The 20,144-nt window shown below is 45.7% G+C and overlaps 1 protein-coding gene across 2 annotated transcripts in view; it reads right to left on the bottom strand.

The window, feature by feature from the left end:
* Positions 1–19,862, bottom strand: part of LOC109902502 (zinc finger and BTB domain-containing protein 7A) — a 29,178-nt gene extending 9,316 nt beyond the window's left edge. Inside the window, exons 1-3 of one of the 2 annotated variants that reach the window (XM_031786133.1) lie at positions 19,444–19,862; positions 5,647–6,183; positions 4,041–4,963 (exon numbers count right to left, since the gene is read on the bottom strand). In XM_031786133.1, the coding sequence (XP_031641993.1) occupies positions 4,041–4,963; positions 5,647–6,105 (1,382 nt within the window). In that variant the 5' untranslated portion in view covers positions 6,106–6,183; positions 19,444–19,862. Of the gene's footprint in view, positions 1–4,040; positions 4,964–5,646; positions 6,184–18,294; positions 19,322–19,443 lie in introns of those variants that run through there. The other variant, XM_031786134.1, reaches the window with a different exon arrangement.
* Positions 19,863–20,144: the final 282 nt, after the last annotated feature.

Raw genomic sequence — 20,144 nt, 5'->3', positions numbered from 1 at the left:
AAATTAGGGGAGGGGTGAAAGGGTTAGGGGAAAATAGAGGAACATATATTTACAAAAAAATTTATATACAGTTGAAGTTAACATACACTTAGGTTGGAGTCATTAAAACTCGTTTTTCAAACACTCCACAAATGTCTTGTAAACAAACTATAGTTTTGGCAAGTCAGTTAGGACATCTACTTTGTGCAAGACACAAGTAATTTCTCCAACAATTGTTAACAGACAGATTATTTCACATATAATTCACTGTATCACAATTCCAGTGGGTCAGAAGTTTACATACACTGAGTTGACTGTGCCTCTAAACAGCTTGGAAAATTTCAGAAAATGTCATGGCTGTAGAAGCTTCTGATTAATTTGAGTCAATTGGAGGTGTACCTGTGGGTGTATTTCGAGGCCTATCTTCAAACTCAGTGCCTCTTTGCTTGACATCATGGGGAAATCAAAAGAAATCACACCTCTGAAAAAAACATTGAAGTCCTCCACAAGTGTAGTTCATCCTTGGGAGCAATTTCCAAGCGCCTGAATGTACCACGTTCATCTGTACAAACAATAGTACGCAAGTATAAACACCATGGGACCACGCAGCCATCCTACCTCTCAGGAAGGAGACGCATTCTGTATCCTAGAGATGAACGTACTTTGGTGCGAAAAGTGCAAAATCAATCCCAGAGGAGCAAAGGACCTTGTGAAGATACTGGAGGAAACAGGTACAAAAGTATCTATATCCACAGTAAAAAGAGTCGTATATCGACATAACCTGAAAGGCCGCTCAGCAAGGAAGAAGCCACTGCTCCAAAACCGCCATAAAAAAAGTCAGACTATGGTTTGCAACTGCACATGAGGACAAAGTCTGTACTTTTTGGAGAAATGTCCTCAGGTCTGATTATTTTTTTTTTGAACTGTTGGACCACGATGACCATTGTTATGTTTGGAGGGAAAAAGGGGGATGCCAAGAACACCATCCCAACCGTGAAGCACGGGGGTGGCAGCATATTGTGGGGGTGCTTTGCTGCAGAAGAGACTGGTGCACTTCACAAAAGATGGCATCATGAGGAAAGAAGATTATGTGGACATATTGAAGCAACATCTCAAGACATCAGTCAGGAAGGTAAAGCTTGGTCGTAAATGGGTCTTCCAAATGGACAATGACACCAAGCATACTTCCAAAGTTGTGGCAAAATGGCTTAAGGAAAACAAAGTCAAGGTATTGGAGTGGCCATCACAAGGCCCTGACCTGAATCCCATAGAAAATGTGTGGGCAGAACTGAAAAGGCGTGTGCAAGCAAGGAGGCCTACAAATCTGACTCAGTTACACCAGCTCTGTCAGGAGGAATGGGCCAAAATTCACCCAACTTATTGTGGGAAGCTTGTGGAAGGCTACCCAAAACATTTGACCCAAGTTAAACAATTGAAAGGCAAGGTTACCAAATACTAATTGAGTCTATGTAAACTTCTGACTCACTGGGAATGCGATGAAAGAAATAAAATCTGAAATAAATCATTCTCTCTACTATTATTCTGACATTTCACATTCTTAAAATAAAGTGGTAATCCTAACTGACCTAAGACAGGCAATATTTACTAGGGTTGAATGTCAGGAATTGTGAAAAACCGAGTTTAAATGTATTTGGCTAAGGTGTATGTAACCTTTCGACTTCAACTGTACATACAGTACCAGTCAAAAGTTTGGACACACCTACTCATTCCAGGGTTTAATATATTTGTACTATTTTCTATATTGTACAATAATAGTGAAGACATCAAAACTATGAAATAACACATATGGAATCATGTAGTAACCAAAAAAGCGTTAAATCAAAATATATTTGATATTCTTCAAAGTAGCCACCCTTTGCCTTGATGACAGCTTTGCACACTCTTGGCATTCTTTCAACCAGCTTCACCTGGAATGCTTTTCCAACAGTCTTGAAGGAGTTCCCACATATGCTGAGCACTTGTTGGCTGCTTTTCCTTCACTCTGCGGTCCAACTCATCCCAAACCATCTCAATTGGGTTGAGGTCGGGTGATTGTTGAGGCAAAGTCATTGATGCAGCACTCCATCACTCTCCTTCTTGGTCAAATAGCCCTTAGATAGCCTGGAGGTGTGTTTTGGGTCATTGTCCTGTTGAAAAACAAATGATAGTCCCACTAAGCACAAACCAGATGGGATGGTGGTGTATTGCTGCTGAATGGTGTGGTAGCCTTGCTGGTTAAGTGTGCATTGAATTCAAAATTAATCACAGACGGTGTTAACAGCAAAGCACCCCCACACCATCACACCTCCTCCTCCATGCTTCATGGTGGGAACCACACATGCGGTTCTTATCCATTCACCTACTCTACGTCTCACAAAGACATGGCGGTTGGTATCAAAAATATCACATTTGGAAATCTGACCAAAGGATACATTTCCACAGGTCTAAAGTCTATTTCTCCTGTTTCTTGGCCCAACAAGTCTCTTCTTATTATTGGTGTCCTTTAGTAGTGGTTTCTTTGCAGCAATTCGACCATGAAGGCCTGATTCACAGTCTCCTCTGAACAGTTGATGTTGAGATGTGTCTGTTACTTGAACTCTGTGAAGCATTTATTTGGGCTGCAATTTCTGAGGCTGGTAACTCTAATGAACTTATCCTCTGCAGCAGAGGTAACTCTGGGACTTCCTTTCCTGTGGCAGTCCTCATGAGAGGCAGTTTCATCACAGTACTTGAGGGTTTTTGCGACTGCACTAGAAGAAACTTTCCACGTTCTTGAAATGTTCCGTATTGACTGACTGTGTCTTAAAGTAATTATGGACTGTCATCTGTCTGATTATTTGAGCTGTTCTTGCCATAATATTGACTTTGTCTTTTACCAAATAGGGCTATCTTCTGTATACCATCCCTACCTTGTTACAACACAACTGATTGGCTAAAACGCATTAACAAGGAAAGAAATTCCACAAATTAACAAGGCACACCCTTTAATTGAAATGTATTCCAGGTGACTGCCTCATGAATCTGGTTGAGAGAATGCCAAGCGTGTGCAAAGCTGTCATCAAGGCAAAGGGTGGTTACTTTTAAGAATCTCCTAGAAAATATATTTTGATTTGTTTAACACCTTTTTTGGTTACTACATGATTCCATATGTGTTATTTCATATGTTCACTCTTATTCTACAATGCAGAAAACAGTACAAATAAATGAGTAGGTGTGTCAGTTTTTGACTGGTACTGTATATATTTACAAAATAATATATGGGGGACTGGAAATGATGCAGACAGTTACATTGATGGAAGCTACAATCCATTTGCAATATTAAAGCTGATCTACCCCCTAAAAAAATTATAATAATGATCTACCCCCTAAAAATAATTATCATACAAAATTATCATACAGGGAAACCAGTAATTGTAGTACACACTGGCCTGTAGCTAGCTGGGCTGTCTGAGCAGGGGCAGATTTCATTAACTGGCTAGGGACTGGGAGAGAGAGAGAAGGCCGGTCGCTTCTGCCGTGGGCAATAATCAACAAACTCAGGGATCAGTAAGTTCAAAACAAATTACGGCATTGGCACAGATAGGGCACCACTCTGCTTTTAACCTCACTGCCTGTATCAGAACAAACATTTTATAGCAGCCTCCTCCTCGATAGCCTGTTATACCACCCCCCCCGTTAACATTCCAGGACTTTGCCATGAGCCCCGTCTCTATAAAACACATCTTTATGACACTCTGTCCCTATTCACTAGAAGAAATATGTTCATCTCTGACTAAAGTTTTCCAGAAAGGTCTTGGCAAAATGATCCATATTATTACATGGGGCGGGGGAGGGACATCTAGGAGATCATTTGTTTCCTATGCTATCAACAATGTTTCTCACTTTGTTTTCAGGAGAGTGAAGTAATTAATTGACATCTAGCAAACATTTGGCTAAAGTAGCTATTGCTAAGCAGGAGTGTCCTTGGCTGTGGGACAACAGTGGTCTTGTTTTTCCTCCAGCCCTCTTCCTGACCATGAGTAGGTATGACATGGGTGGTCAGTGCATTAATTGGGGCGTACCTGGTGAAGCGCACTTTGCAGATGGCGCACTCGTAGGGCTTCTCTCCCGTGTGCGTGCGGATGTGGCGGGGTAGCTTGCCTGCACCCTGGATGACTTTGGAGCAGATTGGGCACTTCTGGAAGGCCTTGGAGCGCATCTTCCTCTCCCCTCCACCCCCTCCTCTCTCTTCTCCTCCTCCTCCTCTTCCTCCCCTCTCTCCTCCCCCTCTATCTTGGCTGGAGCCTCCCCGTGTCGCCCAGAGGGGCAGCAGTCCCTGTGAGACGGCGGCGTCCTCATGCTGTGTGCTGTTAAAGTAATTCAAGTAAAACTCCACGTCCGGGTCCTCCCCCTCCCCCAGCTCCTCCCCGGCCGCGGCCCGCTCCTTCTGCCTCTCGATGGAGTCCATCATCTGCTGCAGGAGTGCACTGGCCGAGCCTCTCTCCCCATCCCGCATGCCATCTTCCTCCTCTTCCTCCTCCGGCTCCAGTTTGGGCTTCGTGGGGAGGAAGAAATGGCCGTTCTGGGCAGGGGCGTAGAAAGAGGCCCCTGGCCCCCCTCCATTCCCCCTGGCCCAGGTCAGCATGTCCCTGCGGTTCTCAGAGTGCTCCACCTTTACTTCGTCATCCTCGTCCTCCTCATCATCATCATCATCTGGGTCCTGTGTGGGGGCCTGGGCAAGGTCCAGGGGAGAGCAGAACTCACTGGGGCCCCCGGGGACCCCGTTGCTGTGGGACCCATTGCCATGGTTAAAGTGCAGGTGTGTGGGCATGTCCCTGAGCTCTGGCGTGCTGCAGCTGCTGCTCCAGTGGGCCCCTCTCTGGAAGTATTCTAGATACTCCCGGGCCCGCAGTCGATTCCCCTGCTGCCCCCATCCTCCTCCACCCTTCCCACCATCCCCCTCATCATAATCATCATCATCCTCCTCTCCTCGCTCACTGCCCGCCTATGAAAAAACAAAACAGGATTTCATAACTCTCACACACTCATACACAAGCACACACAAAACAGAAAGACACATTACCATGAATATGACCACGCCACTTCTATTCTACATTTTGAAGCGTAGTATGTAACTGCAATATGCTTTGTCTATATAATGCAGCTTGTGAAAGAGCACACTGTCCTGAGACTCAGAGACTGGTGTTGGCCCAGCACGGGTAAGTGTTAAAAGTTTAGTGTTATTGTGACCCCAGGGTGTCGATGTGTGTTTGGCAGTGTGAGAGAGAGAGAGAGATTAATGAAGAGCATGATGTAAGCGTGCTGACTATGTGATGGCCAAAGACTGATGATGGAGTGTTTGTTTGGTAGAGTGACGCGATGACAGAGGTTGTGTGGTAAGTGGTCTGTGGCGGCGCAGTTGGATGGAAATCAAGCATGGCATTTACAACACAATAGTTATAACTCAAAACAAGAGAGGTTTGACTGATTTCCACATAGGTCGTACTGAATACATGTATTTTAACTGTACGGTAAGTCTCTTTAGATAAAATAGTTTGTTAAGTGACTATATTTCGGTGCAGATCTACCCGCAGGACATACTAGTAAAGGCCATGTGATGGGATGTAATGATAGGACAGAGACTGTTGACGGAATGTTAAGATAGTGTTGTCATGATGACCAGCCTACCGGCGGGGAGAGCACTTTGGTGTCCAGTAGGTGAGTGCAGACTTCCTGGACGGGCGGGATCTCCAGCAGGCGGGCGGCAGCCAGGATGTCTCCCACGGAGCTGTGACTGATCGTTAGCGTGGCTGTATAGGCAAAGTCCAGCAGGGCGCCTAGGGCCTCGGCCGCCACAAAGTCTATGGTGTAGACGTTCTGCTGGCTGGCGGTCGGGCCCGAGGTGAACAACTTGTGGAAGTAGGAGCTGCAGGAGGCCAGGACCGAACGGTGGGCAGTGAATTCCCTCTCCTGGGTGATTAGGAGCACGTCGCACAGAAGGCCGCTGAGGCGCTGCTTGTTCAGACTGCCCAGGATGTCTGCGCTGTGCTCGGGGAAGGGGATGCCCACTGGGCCTTCCTCCGCCGCTTCCCCTCCCCCTCCACCCCTGAGCCGCCGCCCACCCCTCCCACCGGCTCCCGACGACATCTTCCACCAGCCTGCCGCCGAGCCGCCAATCACAGCCGCCGCCCGCGTGTCCGTCCTGCCGTCTGTCCGTCTGCCTGTCTGAGGGAGGAAGAGATGGAGAGGATCAGTTCTCAGTCTTTAAGACACACATATGCCCAGTTCAATTCCTAGGCAATACTCCTTGGGAGTATTACAGTAGCAATGCACGGTAGGCTAGGTGCCTCAGGGTAAGGGCTGGGGGTTATTTTGAAATTACAGTAATTTCAATGTGCTCCGACAGGCTTCAGCCATCACACCGGAGACAACACATGAAAATAACATTGGCAAGAGTTGCATGTGGGCAATTTCACAGTAACGGAATTAGTCTGACTCCAATTTTATACTTTAAAAAGTTAAACAAACCGTAAAACTCTATGCGCAAGGACTACTTTGAACAATGTACACAGAACATTTCACAAAAACATATTTATTAGCAGAATTGAATTATGGTAAAATCCTCCTTTTTATGAGACTACGTTTTCCAAAAACTCTTTAAATATCTGCTCCGAATTAAGATAAAAAAATGCCTGCAGAAAGAATGGGGTGTCAGCTATGACATATTGAGTCAAAAAAAAGTATATTTTGGTTATTAAACTACAGTAAGTGCAGTGGATTTACAAGCGTTAATGGAATTACAGTAACAGAATTAGATCATGGTCCCTGATCTGTACTATACAGAAATGCATCATTCTGGATATGAATATAATTCTCTTCGTTGTGATGTATCCAGAATAGGTACACAAAAGGTAGGGAATATGCAATATCCTTCTTTTGCCTATTTGGTTGTTATTCTAACGAGCTCCTCCCCGAAATAAGACCACATTTGGTTGGTCCGGACCACACTAAATCTGAACCAGTCATAGATATCTCTGTTTCACAGTAAAGTACAGTAAATATGTTCAGTACACTACATAATACTGTACTCATGTGTTCTACTCAACTGTATAGTACTGTACAGTGTTGGTTAGTGCCATCCAGGATTAGGTAGGATGATTTTTATTAAAGCATATTGGATGACTGTCATTCATATTCCATTCACCAGTTCAGTGTAACATTGACAGGTTTAGGCTACTACATGATACTCTAATTTGCCCAATAGCCTAGGTTGTAGCAACCTCATGGGTATGAATTAAGGTTTACAATGTATGTGCACAGGTCAAGAGACAAATTAGAGTAATCAAGGTGAAAGACAGTGACCCATTCAATACCACCTTGCACACTCTCACCTGCATCTAGCTGATCTAGGGTGTAATCATTAGCCCAAACCGTTACAAAACGTTCCGTTTCTATTGGATAAATTCTTCTAGGTTCCTCCCCGTTTCGTTTGCTTCCATTTAAGAAATATTTTGCAACAGAATCAGTGGAATGAATACACCCATGATCACCCTCACACACAGTTGACTTTCCTCTGACCATTTCATTTTGCTTGTGTACTCTACTTTTCTGTACTGTTCTCTGTATTTGTTGGTTCAGATTTGGTCCGGCCAGAGCGGACCGACCAAATTTCAACTACTTTTCAACGTCCATGGACGTCCGGGATCAGTCGGTGCTCAGTGGTTGAGGATGCTTGTTACGGTAAATGGAAAGAGGGTAGGTGGTAGCTGTAATGGTACCTGTCAGTAAGAGCTGGGAGAGGTGACATTAACTGGAGAGAGAAGAGGCAGAGGGAGGTTGTCCAGACTGTTTTCACAGTCCTGCTTTGACCATCAGATGACAGAAAGAAAACAATTATGAGCTTGAACATAACAGTATGCCAGTGGAAGGGAGGACAGTAGCAGGTGAACCAACTGTGGTTTTTGGCAACTATGATTTCCCATTGTAGCCAATTCAATTATAGTAATTCCATTGCTGATTTATTATTAGTAAAAAACAATTGGTAGGTCTACCTTTCCTTGTTACTTCTGTGAACTTTCATTGTCCTCCCTCATGAGGGAGAGATATTACAAAATATCTTAAAGATATGTAGGTTTGCGGAAACGGAATTACAAGACAAGGCAATGTTTTTTAAGGTAAATGATTTCTCCAAAAAGAAATATACAGTAAGTGTTGATATTCGTTGGCAGGGGTCTTTTCGTCAACATTGTGTTTTAATGTACAGTTGAAGTCGGAAGATTACATACACTTTAGTTTTTCAAACACTCCACAAATTTCTTGTTAACAAACTATAGTTTTGGCAAGTTGGTTAGGACATCTACTTTGTGCGTGACAAGTAATTTCTCCAACAATTGTTTACAGACAGATTATTTCACTTATATTTCACTGTTTCACAATTCTAGTGGGTCAGACGTTTCCTGTGCCCTTAAACAGCTTGGAAAATTCCAGAAAATTATGTCATGGCTTCAGAAGCTTCTGATAGGCTAATTTACATAATTTGAGTCAATTGGAAGTGTACCTATGGATGTATTTCAAGGCCTACCTCAAAATGCAGTGCCTCTTTGCTTGACATCATGGGAAAATCAAAATAAGTCAGACAAAAATTGTAGACCTCCAAAAGTCTGGTTCATTTCCAAACGCCTGAAGTGACCACCTTCATCTGTACAAACAATAGTACGCAAGTATACACACCATGGGACCACACAGCCGTCATACCGCTCAGGAAGGAGAAACCTTCTGACTTCTAAAGATGAACGCACTTTGATGCGAAAAGTGCAGATCAATCCCAGAACAACAGCAAAGGACCATGTCTTCACAAGGAAACAGGTACAAAAGTAAAAGAGGGAATGAAGGAAGGATAGAGGTAGGAAAGGAGTATGGTATGGACTTGTACACATCAATATCATAGGGATGTTACTAGATGACATCACATGCATAGATGAATATTAACAATTTACCTTACTGAAATTCCACAGAAAAACGATGTCGACGTAACCTGAAATGCCGCTCAGCAAGGAAGACGCCAATGCTCCAAAACCGCCATTAAAAAAGCCAGACTACAGTTTGCAACTGCACATGTGGACAAAGTCTGTACTTTTTGGAGAAATGTCCTCTGGTCTGATGAAACAAAATATAACTGTTTGGACATATTGAACATTGATATGTCTGGAGGAAAAAGGGGGAGGCTTGCAAGCCGAAGAACACCATCCCAACCGTGAAGCACGGGGGTGGCAGCCTCATGTTGTGGCGGTGCTTTGCTGCAGGAGGGACTGGTGCACTTCACAAAATAGATGTCATCATGAGGAAAGAAAATGTGGATATATTGAAGCAACATCTCAAGACATCAGTCAGGAAGTTAAAGCTTGGTTGCAAATGGGTCTTCCAAATGGACAATGACCCCAAGCATACTTCCAAAGTTGTGGCAAAATGGCTTAAGGAAAACAAAGTCAAGGTATTGGAGTGGCCATCACAAAGCCCTGACCTCAATCCCATAGAAAATGTGTGGGCAGAACTGAAAAAGCGTGTGCGAGCAAGGAGTCCTACAAATTAATTAGTAATAATGTAATACAAACTTAAGTGTACTTCTGACCAACTGGGAATGTGATGAAATAAATAAAAGCTGAAATAAATCACTCTCTACTATTATTCTGACATTTCACATTATTAAAATAAAGTGGTGATCCTAATTGACCTAAGACAATTTTTACTAGGATTAAATGTCAGGAATTGTGAAAAACTGATTCTAAGGTGTTTTGTAGACTTCCAACTTCAACTATGCCTTCATTTCTCAAAAATATAGACTCAGCTTTCATTTGACACCCAATTAGATATGCTCTAATGAACTTCCCGTCCGTGCTCATTGGTCCTTGGTCCTTATAGATGGAAATACTCATGTGTTGAAACATTGCTCACTAATATGACAATAACGTGGCTTGTCATTGCAAGTAATGGACCGGTTTTGACTCTGCTCACTCTGATACTAAAGATCAAATAACTATTAAATCACGTCAGAGTTACTATGGGCTGGTTACTGTGAAGAACCCAAAGTTCTCCACAGTATGACACACTGTTTTTTATGAACTCAGTCCGGCTTTCAACTTACTCTTGAAAGTTGTAATAGTAGAATGCCATTTCGAAATTGGGACATGCATAATCAGTTTACCTCTTGTCATGTCTGTCACTTTATACCTTAAACACCAGGCCCCAAATGATGATGATGAAACATCATCAACGTACAACACTACAGTTACCATGATTTCACTGACGATCAGCTATTGGCAGACATTGTATTTACAGACCAATCTAATAGAAACTACATCCTTCAGTGTTGAATTAGCTGGAACGCTGGATATATTGGCCCACTGCTGAACCTATTACCATGAGAGAGAATGAAGGGCAGTTTAAGGGAGAGCAGGGAGGATCAGAGTGCATGCTGGGAGGAGGAGCAAGAGGCGGGGCTGTGCAGCAGCGTGTGCATCGCTCTGTCAGTTAGGGTAGGGGGAGGCTGCCGGTTACAGACCCCGTGGAAAAACCCCACTGGAGGATGACACGCACAAGCTGCAAGGGTTCGCTATTAAAAAGGGAGGTTGTCAATCCAGTCTGAGCCGGTTACCCCACCCTGTACTGTGTGCCAAGTTTCAGGAAAGGCTGTCCCCTCGCTCACGTGTGCAGGGGGGATTAAAATTATAGACTGCAGCTTGCCTGTGCGGAGGGAGGGGGGGGGGGGGAAACTCAGCAACGCAAGCCCTCCCTGATTTGTCTATTTACACACACACACACAAAAGCCAGCCCCTCCATTCTCCATCTGCCAGGGAGACCCAGCAGGGGGTGAGGCCAGGGGGTTTATTCTCTAGAAGAGCAATGCATTCAAATGACATTCCTTCAGATCAAGCCTCTTGGTATGTACACTAGACCTGCTCAACCTGGCTGCCTCTCCTCTCCCCTGCTCGGCTCTTTCCCACACCTCCTCACAAAGCTCCACCTCTCTCCACACCTAGAACTCTGGCACTGTGTCAGCACTAACCACAGGTCATACTTAGGTAACGCTCTCTGAGAAGTCAACTCTGGGTACTACGAACATAACTGCCCTTACTCTGCTATTAACTCCACTCCAACACTGTTGACAAAGATTCAAATCCTTAAAACAGACCTGTCAGTCAACTCAAGTGTGACATACACTCATTGGCCAGTTTATTAGGTACACCACCCTGTTTAAGAAAATGGTTTTCTCCTACAGTGAGTCAAGTGGCAATGGTTTGCTATATAAAGCAGGCAGAAATGTATGGAGGAATTCAGTTACTGTTCTATATACTTCCGGCCCGTCCTTGGACACGGTGCTATCTAACCTCCAAACGAGCTTCAATGCCATACAACACGCCTTCCGTGGCCTCCAACTGCTCTTAAACGCTAGTAAAACCAAATGCATGCTTTTCAACCGTTCGCTGCCTGCACCCGCACGCCTGACTAGCATCACCACCCTGGATGGTTCCGACCTTGAATATGTGGACATCTATAAGTACCTAGGTGTCTGGCTAGACTGTAAACTCTCCTTCCAGACTCATATCAAACATCTCCAATCGAAAATCAAATCTAGAGTCGGCTTTCTATTCCGCAACAAAGCCTCCTTCACTCACGCCGCCAAACTTACCCTAGTAAAACTGACTATCCTACCGATCCTCGACTTCGGCGATGTCATCTACAAAATTGCTTCCAACCCTCTACTCAGCAAACTGGATGCAGTTTATCACAGTGCCATCCGTTTTGTCACTAAAGCACCTTATACCACCCACCACTGCGACCTGTATGCTCTAGTCGGCTGGCCCTCGCTACATATTCGTCGCCAGACCCACTGGCTCCAGGTCATCTACAAGTCCATGCTAGGTAAAGCTCCGCCTTATCTCAGTTCACTGGTCACGATGGCAACACCCACCCGTAGCACGCGCTCAAGCAGGTGTATCTCACTGACCATCCCTAAAGCCAACACCTCATTTGGCCGCCTTTCGTTCCAGTTCTCTGCTGCCTGTGACTGGAACGAATTGCAAAAATCGCTGAAGTTGGAGACTTTTATCTCCCTCACCAACTTCAAACATCTGCTATCTAAGCAGCTAACCGATCGCTGCAGCTGTACATAGTCTATCGGTAAATAGCCCACCCATTTTTACCTACCTCATCCCCATACTGTTTTTATTTATTTACTTTTCTGCTCTTTTGCACACCAATATCTCTACCTGTACATGACCATCTGATCATTTATCACTCCAGTGTTAATCTGCAAAATTGTAATTATTCACCTACCTCCTCATGCCTTTTGCACACAATGTATATAGACTCTTTTTTTTCTACTGTGTTATTGACTTGTTAATTGTTTACTCCATGTGTAACTCTGTGTTGTCTGTTCACACTGCTATGCTTTATCTTGGCCAGGTCGCAGTTGCAAATGAGAACTTGTTCTCAACTAGCCTACCTGGTTAAATAAAGGTGAAAAAAAATAATAATTTGAACGTTAGAATGGGCAAAACGCGCAACCTAAACGACTGAGCGTGGTATGATCATCAGTGCCAGGCGCGTCGGATCCAGTGTCTCAGAAATGTCCGGCCTCCTGGGACTTTCACACACGACACATCTAAGGTTTACAGAGAATGATGTGAACATCAGTCAGCAGCCGCCTGTGGGCGAAAACAGCTCCTTTATGAGAGGTCAAAGGAGAACGTCAAGAATAGCGGAAGCTAAAGGGTGGGCCACAAACAGGCAAATAACGGAGCAGTACAACAGTGGTGTGCAGAACAGCATGTTGGAACGCCCTTGTTATGGATGGGCTGTTGCAGCAGACGACCACACCGGGTTCCACTCCTTTAAGCTAAAAACAAGAAGAAGCGGCTCCAGTGGGCACACGATCACCAACACTGGACAATTGAGGAGTGGAAAAACATTGCCTGGTCCGACGAATCCCGGTTCCTGTTCCGTCATGCTGATAGTAGTCAGGATTTGGCGTAACAGCATAAGTCCATGGCCCCATCCTGCCTGGTGTCAATGGTACAGGCTGGTGCCGGTGGTGTAATGGTGTGGGGAATGTTTTCCTGGCACATGTTCGGTTCCTTGATACCAATTGAGCAAAGGTTCAGCTCCCCGAAGAATTCAGGTTGTTCTGGAGGCAAAGGGGGTCCGACCCGGCACTAGATGGGTGTACCTAATAAACTGTGTATAAACACTTTTCTAAGTATGGAAAACCGGTCCATCTGTCTCGTGGTAATCTTAAAACAACATGCAAATAATACTGTCCCACTTGGTCCCATTCAGAGTAGTGTGTGTCTTTTATTCATGACACAACGGCCTTTCATTTAGGCTCAAACCCAGTTAGCCTACTCTTTCTCCTTTAACCCTCTACCATTTTGATACGCAACTGACCACACCGCCACTACAACCTCTCCCATTGTCTTCCTGATAAAATTGCCCTGTCTGACATGGGCAAATGTTATTATCCTCCAACTCTCATCTGAATATGCTGTGGGAGGGGAGTGAGGGCAGAGAGAGAGGGATAGGGAGAGTCAGAGAGAGAGGGCAACCACAGGGATAACGGTCACGTCCTTCACAGTGTGGAAATAGATCCTGGGTGAGCCTACAGAGACTCAAGCAGAGTCAACCTGCTCTCACTGATGCTGCTGTTTACTGCACCAGGCTGCTGGGCTGGTCCCTGGTGCAAACCTGCTTACAAATTATCCCCAGGACATACATGCCTGACCCTGGGTCACACACAGCTCTGTGGAGGGGAGAAGAGGCTGAAAGGAGTTAAAACAGCCCAGCATACAGTCCACTGAGGCATCCAGCTGCTCTGTCATGTCCTTTACACAGGAGCTATAGGGAGAGTAAAGGCCCAGGCCAGGAATAACCCACAAAGATGACCCAAGAAAGAAAGAGGAAAAACTGTACAAACAAACCTGATCCTGACACCTTCTCATGGCTTGAAACATTCCTTATCACTTATTCATGGCTGTGGGTGAGAGGCTGCAGCACCACACCGTCTCAGTTCCCAGGGCCGCCACCGACCAAGAGCTGCCTGCCTAGTTCACTGGGTCCCACTCCGCACGCTGCTTTGCAAGTCAAACCACTACTTACTGCTGCAGATCCCACTCCTCCCCCACCATCACTCAACAATAACCCCTGCGCTTGCGCCAAGCAAACGTTGAGAGCCGCTATCAAGATCAGATTTCGGGGATGATCCAACGCAAGACTAGGACAGGGATCATCAACTAGATTCAGCTGCGGGACCATTTCCTCTTGAACGGTTGGTCGGGGGACGGAACATAATTACAAATCATTTGCAGGCTGCAAACTGACCGCAAGAAGCCCAAATCGATATATTTGACTAAAACAATCATTTCCAACCTTGCTGACATATGTATATGATCACATCTCTCTATTATGCGTGGGAATACTTCGGAACACATTTCCAAAATGTAAAATCACTTTGAGCCAATTTCTTGGTGTTTTTACAGTCTTATGTCCAACAATGAAAATTCTCAAAAACAATAATTCTATATTTTTGCTTTTGCTCAGAAAACTTGGGGGGTCAAATAAATCCACCGGGCCGCCAGCTGGGGAACCCTGGACCTGAACGTCAACTTTGTTTCAGTTCAATTGGGCTTTTCTTAAAACCCTTGAGAGATAGATGGTCTTCTCCCCTAGTTACAGTAGTTCCCTTCTTATTTAATGACCATTACAGCGATATGTTGTGGTTAAACCGGTAGTTATAAACGTGGTTATAAACTGGGTGGTGCGTTTTTCTGGAAATATCATCTCAGGTCAACTGAAACCCGTGTCAAAGGATCTACAGTCTGTCCTACACATACCATTCATCCTGGAGTACATAGACTATCAACCTTACCCAGATCAACCTCAGGTGTTCCTTACATGACAAAAATGTATGTCACTTCAACCAAGTTCTTTACTATGATGCTTTTTAAGAGTAGTCAACACCACAAAACTATGTTGCTCTGCTGTGTGTGGGGGACAAGTAGCATATCTGTGAATAACCAAACCAGAGTGAAACAACGAGAGCAGAAGCCAGGGTCTAACTCCTAGAAGCATAGATTGAGTAATATAGATGGACAACAGAGTTCACGTAGGCTGTCTCTCCCTGGCTGACTGTCACGGGATAAGCAGAGCCCCCTGATGATTAGTGACAGGAGTGCATGCAGCACAGGGAAAGGGAATCACTGGATTGGGTCACAAGGGTTCAAGGTCAAGTCACAGAGGATATTACAGGATAATCGGAAAAGCTATGTGGAGAGGTGTGTGTGGGGGGGGGGGGGGGGGGGGGTGGACAGTTCCAAGAAGAACTAAATTCTGACTGAGGTTGAGCCTGCCTGGTCTAGTGCTAGTGTGGCTGTGTGAGTCATTACTGCCAGGCTTGCTAGGATAGGAAGCTTGATTGGTCGTATTGGGAGCAAGCAGGAAGAGGGCGAGCAACTGATAAAACTGGAGTTGTGGGGCTGGGCTACTCGACTTGAAACATGTCCGACGTCTGCCAAAAATCAGACAATGCCCCTGACTGAAAGGTACTGGGTGAGGCAGCCTTAAAAACTCACAACCTTGACATCAGCCCACAGAATACTGTAAATTGAATGTGTTTCAAAAGTGTCTCAGACTTGAGAAACCTTAGCCACTGTAAGAAACTAACCCCTCACTGCAGGAAGGGTTTGACATCATTATCTTAAATCTTTATATCATGTTTGTCAATAAAAGTTTAGTGCAAGGGGAAGTGGGAGATTTTTATGATTTAATTTCAAAGGTCTAAGTTCCTTTAAGGGTACCATTACCCCAGAGATTGCGAGATAGCTGGTGGAGAGCCACTGTCGGGAATCACTGGCTACTGTATGGGTTTACTGTACCATCCCCCTCCTCCTTACAAAGTAAAGTAAACCAAAGTGAAGGCTCCACTTGGCTTTCCCTGCCTCCCTCCTCCAGCCTGACTCCCTGCCTCCCTCCTCCAGCCTGACTCCCTGCCTCCCTCCTCCAGCCTGACTCCCTGCCTCCCTCCTCCAGCCTGACTCCCTGCCTCCCTCCTCCAGCCTGACTCCCTGCCTCCCTCCTCCAGCCTGACTTAGCTGGTCCAGAAACAGCCGTGCACATCTGGCAGCAGTGTTACAGAGACACAACTTCTGCTGCTGGAGCTAGACTTTCCTAACGCTGCCATGCTGTCAGTCAGGAAATAGCGGATCCAAACTCCCACGTGGCACCAGAAACAGAACCCCTAGTAGGCCGTAAGCTACACCCATAGTGCCAAGTCCAGCAACAGCTCCTCCCCTGAGCCCTGTGCCAATCTGTGAGTGCTACCGTTCATTGTGGGCAGAGGACTTCCTGTGTGTCTGTGACAGGCGTGTAACAGAACTTGCTCTGTTATCAGATGACCATCCCTTCTTCTCCCTCTCGCTGGCTCTCTCAGACATCAGCCCACCACATTGCCCACTTCCCCCTTCAGCTTGCTAAGGAAGCTGAAACACTCACCCACCGGCCCACGTCGAGAGATAGGATGGGAACTCACCAACCATGAGATTGTCATATGGTACCCTCCTATGATCACAGGAGAATTTGGCTAACTCTTTGATCCCTACATAGTGCCTTAGGTCAACGTGGGATTACTCACTCAAACATCTGTTTTTTTCTGACAACTATTGTCTAAGGCTGTCTAGTGTCTAATGTATGAAAACAACAGCATCCAGCAGAGCCAGAAATAGGTGTGACATCATGGAGACAACCCACCACCATGAAAGTAAACCATGTAAGTGAAGTCAGACTCACAACACAACGGCCTAGTCTAACCCAGGGCTGCATCTCAGCCTCTAATTTGATCAGGTTGTGTGAACTGCTTGCTTCATGAACCAGCAGGCCCAGAACAGCCCCTATGACTCCCCCAAGACAACAACGCAACACACAGAGCCCTGTCTGTCTGTTTGTCAGCTTGGGCCAGGAGCAGTGGGACATTTAACTGCTGACAAGGGGAGTTCACCCTTAATAAGGGGGTAGCTTATAGTTTAGCGCACCACCCAAAAGCAACACAACCCCAAAACTAGTCCTTCCAAGGCATGGCAGTGTAATAGCACGCAACCTGTCTCCTCCTGTCGCTGTGGACCTGCTAGTTTGGGGCATTATGGTGCATAACATACAGGAATATCAAACTGTATTCAACATGCTCACCGCCAAATTGATGGGTGGTGTCTAGGGCCTACCCACAGCCACTGAAGTCCCCTACAATTCCCCTGGAGTCTATTGTGGGTAGCATGGAGTGTCCCAACTTAACCTCTTAGTGGAATTTACTCAGGCTGAAACTACAGCCTTCTGCAATTGGCACTCAGGAGTGGCACGAGTAACATTATGACATCAACACTGTGACATTTGACAGAATGAATAATGTTTCAAACTCTGCATCTGAAATCTAACCAAACACTTCCCTGAGTCTGGGCGTCTGACAATAAAATACTCCCCTCCCTCTCCAGCTGTACCCGCACGCTTCAAAACAAGTCCAACAAGTATGTGTTGCCAGGAATAGGCACCTGTGAATCAGAAAATAAGTTACGCTCCTTTAACGTCTTTTGACAAACCACCAATGTACGGACAGCTACCGTAGACTAAATTATGTTGTGACGCAAATCACACAGTGCCATAGGGGCTACTTGAGGCAAGAGGGAGGTAGAGAACAACAAAAAGGGTGTGGGCAGCCATGGAGAAGAACTGAAAGTTAATAAACGAATAAAGGAGTTCCCGAGGGCAGAGGGTAAAGTTTCCAGTTGCTCAAGATTCCATGTGCTATGATTGTGTTATGGCAGCTCATTTACTACACCTCACTAACTAGATGAAATTGTCCACAAGAAGTGTCACATCTTCTATCCAGTAACAGTCAAGCATTGGGGGTAAGGATATATAAAGGATCTGCAGTTGGCTCATTTATTCCTAGTCTCATACATTAACAACAATAACATTACACACAATAACACCAATTCAGATGATCAGATGAACTGTATTAATTTTAAATCAAACCAGTAAGTATAGGGTTAAAAGGGCACCGTGTGTATAGCCAAAACTTTAACACAACAGTCTCTCTAAACATGATGTGCTCAACCTGCTCTGAGCAGTGCCCTATTTGCCATCTATTTTTTATATGCAAGTGGGTCAGGAACTCTGAACTCTACCAAGCCCCATCTCCCTCGCTCTCTTACAAACGCAGGTCCTGGTATTTATTTCCAAGCTCTCCCCTCTTTCACTCTCCTCAGTGTCAGGAGAGAGTGCAGTTTGAGCTCTTACCAGCTGGGCAGAAGCGTGTGTCCCTTCCCCAAGCCCTATCCGGCTCGCCTGCCTGCTCTCCTGTCTCCGTGTCTGGGTAGGGCCCTGCCTGGTGCCTCAGTACTGGAGCTTTTGCAGACAGGAAACTTCCGAGTGGCCCTAGTCATACAGGCAAGCCCTTGCCTGATCCCAAACAAGCAGACACCTACCACCCCCCTCTATTTTCAGCCCACTGCTCCGCTCTGGCATCTCTTCCCCTTCTGTGATTGGCTTGACAGCTGCTCACTCACCACACCTCCTTGCTGGGATAGGCTGATAGGTGTTCCCTTTCCTGTATGGCCAAGGGCAAGGCACTCTGGGATGTGGAGTCCTTAAATGCTATTTGACCTGCTTCACAGCCCCTGCTGCGAACTACGAGTCCCAGCTTTCCGTCCCTCACCACCCCCACTTCTCCAAGCCTGTTCCAACGTAAGCACTCAGGGCAGAATTATACACTTCAGTATGTTGCTAGCAGAATGCCAGGTATTAAAAGTACAGACCAGCCATCAAACAGGATTGTGCTGCACACGAAAAAATGGGTCTCGACCAGAACTGTCTAAGCCACAGCCAAACACTGGGGTAGCATTCTGTGACAACCCCTCTGTCTATGTTTTAAACGCACTTCAAGACTCCTGACCTAAATTAAGACATTCTTATTCTGATAAATTCCAAACCAGCAGGAAAGAATGAACAATGCAAGTGGGTCAGGAACTTTTCCCTCCAAGCATGATTTCTTAGTGAATGACACCATCCCGAAAAGTAATTCGCTTGTCATCGTACCATGTCCTATAAAATTAGTTTTGGTTCCTCCTTCCTCTTCTTCAGAACGCACCCCCCCGAACGCCACCATCCTCCTCCTCCCCTAAGTTCTCCCACCTGCCCGTAAAGTTAATGCCTCAAACACGGCAAATAAAACTATCATAGCAAGCACATAAGGTAAAAGCAGGAATCAGAGAAGTAATTTAGCAGGAATAAAAACAGAACCATAACTACTGACTGCAACCCATTTCACCCTCCCCCCCAAGTATCTCTGTCCCCCTCCCTCATTCTCCTCTCCTCCTGTGCTTGCTCCCTCCTGTCGACAGGCCCTGGGTGGACAGTGGGGGGTTTGCGGGGGTGCCTTTAGCTCACCTGCGATGGCCGTGATGGTGCTTGTTGTGGGTTAGCTCAGCCCTCCTCCTCTCTGGAGCTCTCTCTAACTGTCGTGCTGCTCAAAGCCCCATATGCGCTAACCAAGCAGCAGCAGATCAACTCAATTCCCTTCCTGGTTTCTGGAGGGCAAAGAGGTCCCTCCCTTTCTCTCCCTCTCCCTCCCTCTCTCTTAAAGAAACAGCATTCCCCTCAATGTTTCTCTTCCTCTCCTCTCTGTGGGAGCAAAGTAAAAGAGATATTCACCTGCGATCAAGAGTGGACATTCATCATATCGATCACATAAAAAATGACAAATGAGTACTCGACTTCATCCTCTTGCTTTTGAAAGTACATGTTGATAGAGTTGTAAACAGCATCCAGATTAATTTGTTATGATCGGATTATAGTTGTTACTCGTCTTTTCTCTTCTCTCCTACTGTATCGCTCTCTCGCGCCTTGAGATGAGTCGCACCCACCCATCCCATAGCCTGAGGTCCTAGTGTCCCACCCCAAAAACAAGCCTTGGCACATTCCAGGACACAGGGGCTGCCAGCAAACCCCTCGACACCCATACCTTCATCTCTCCCCCTTCTCACGTTGTACAGTAACATCTTAACCACATGCCTCACCTCTTCATTCATACCAAGCCCACTTTTACCAATGTTTCTTCGGTGGCGTGGAAGACACCAGTCAAAATCAAT

The sequence above is a fragment of the Oncorhynchus kisutch genome, linkage group LG13, assembly GCF_002021735.2.
Source record: "Oncorhynchus kisutch isolate 150728-3 linkage group LG13, Okis_V2, whole genome shotgun sequence".
NCBI classification, from domain to species: Eukaryota; Metazoa; Chordata; class Actinopteri; order Salmoniformes; family Salmonidae; genus Oncorhynchus; species Oncorhynchus kisutch.
This window is presented reverse-complemented; position numbering and strand designations above follow the sequence as displayed.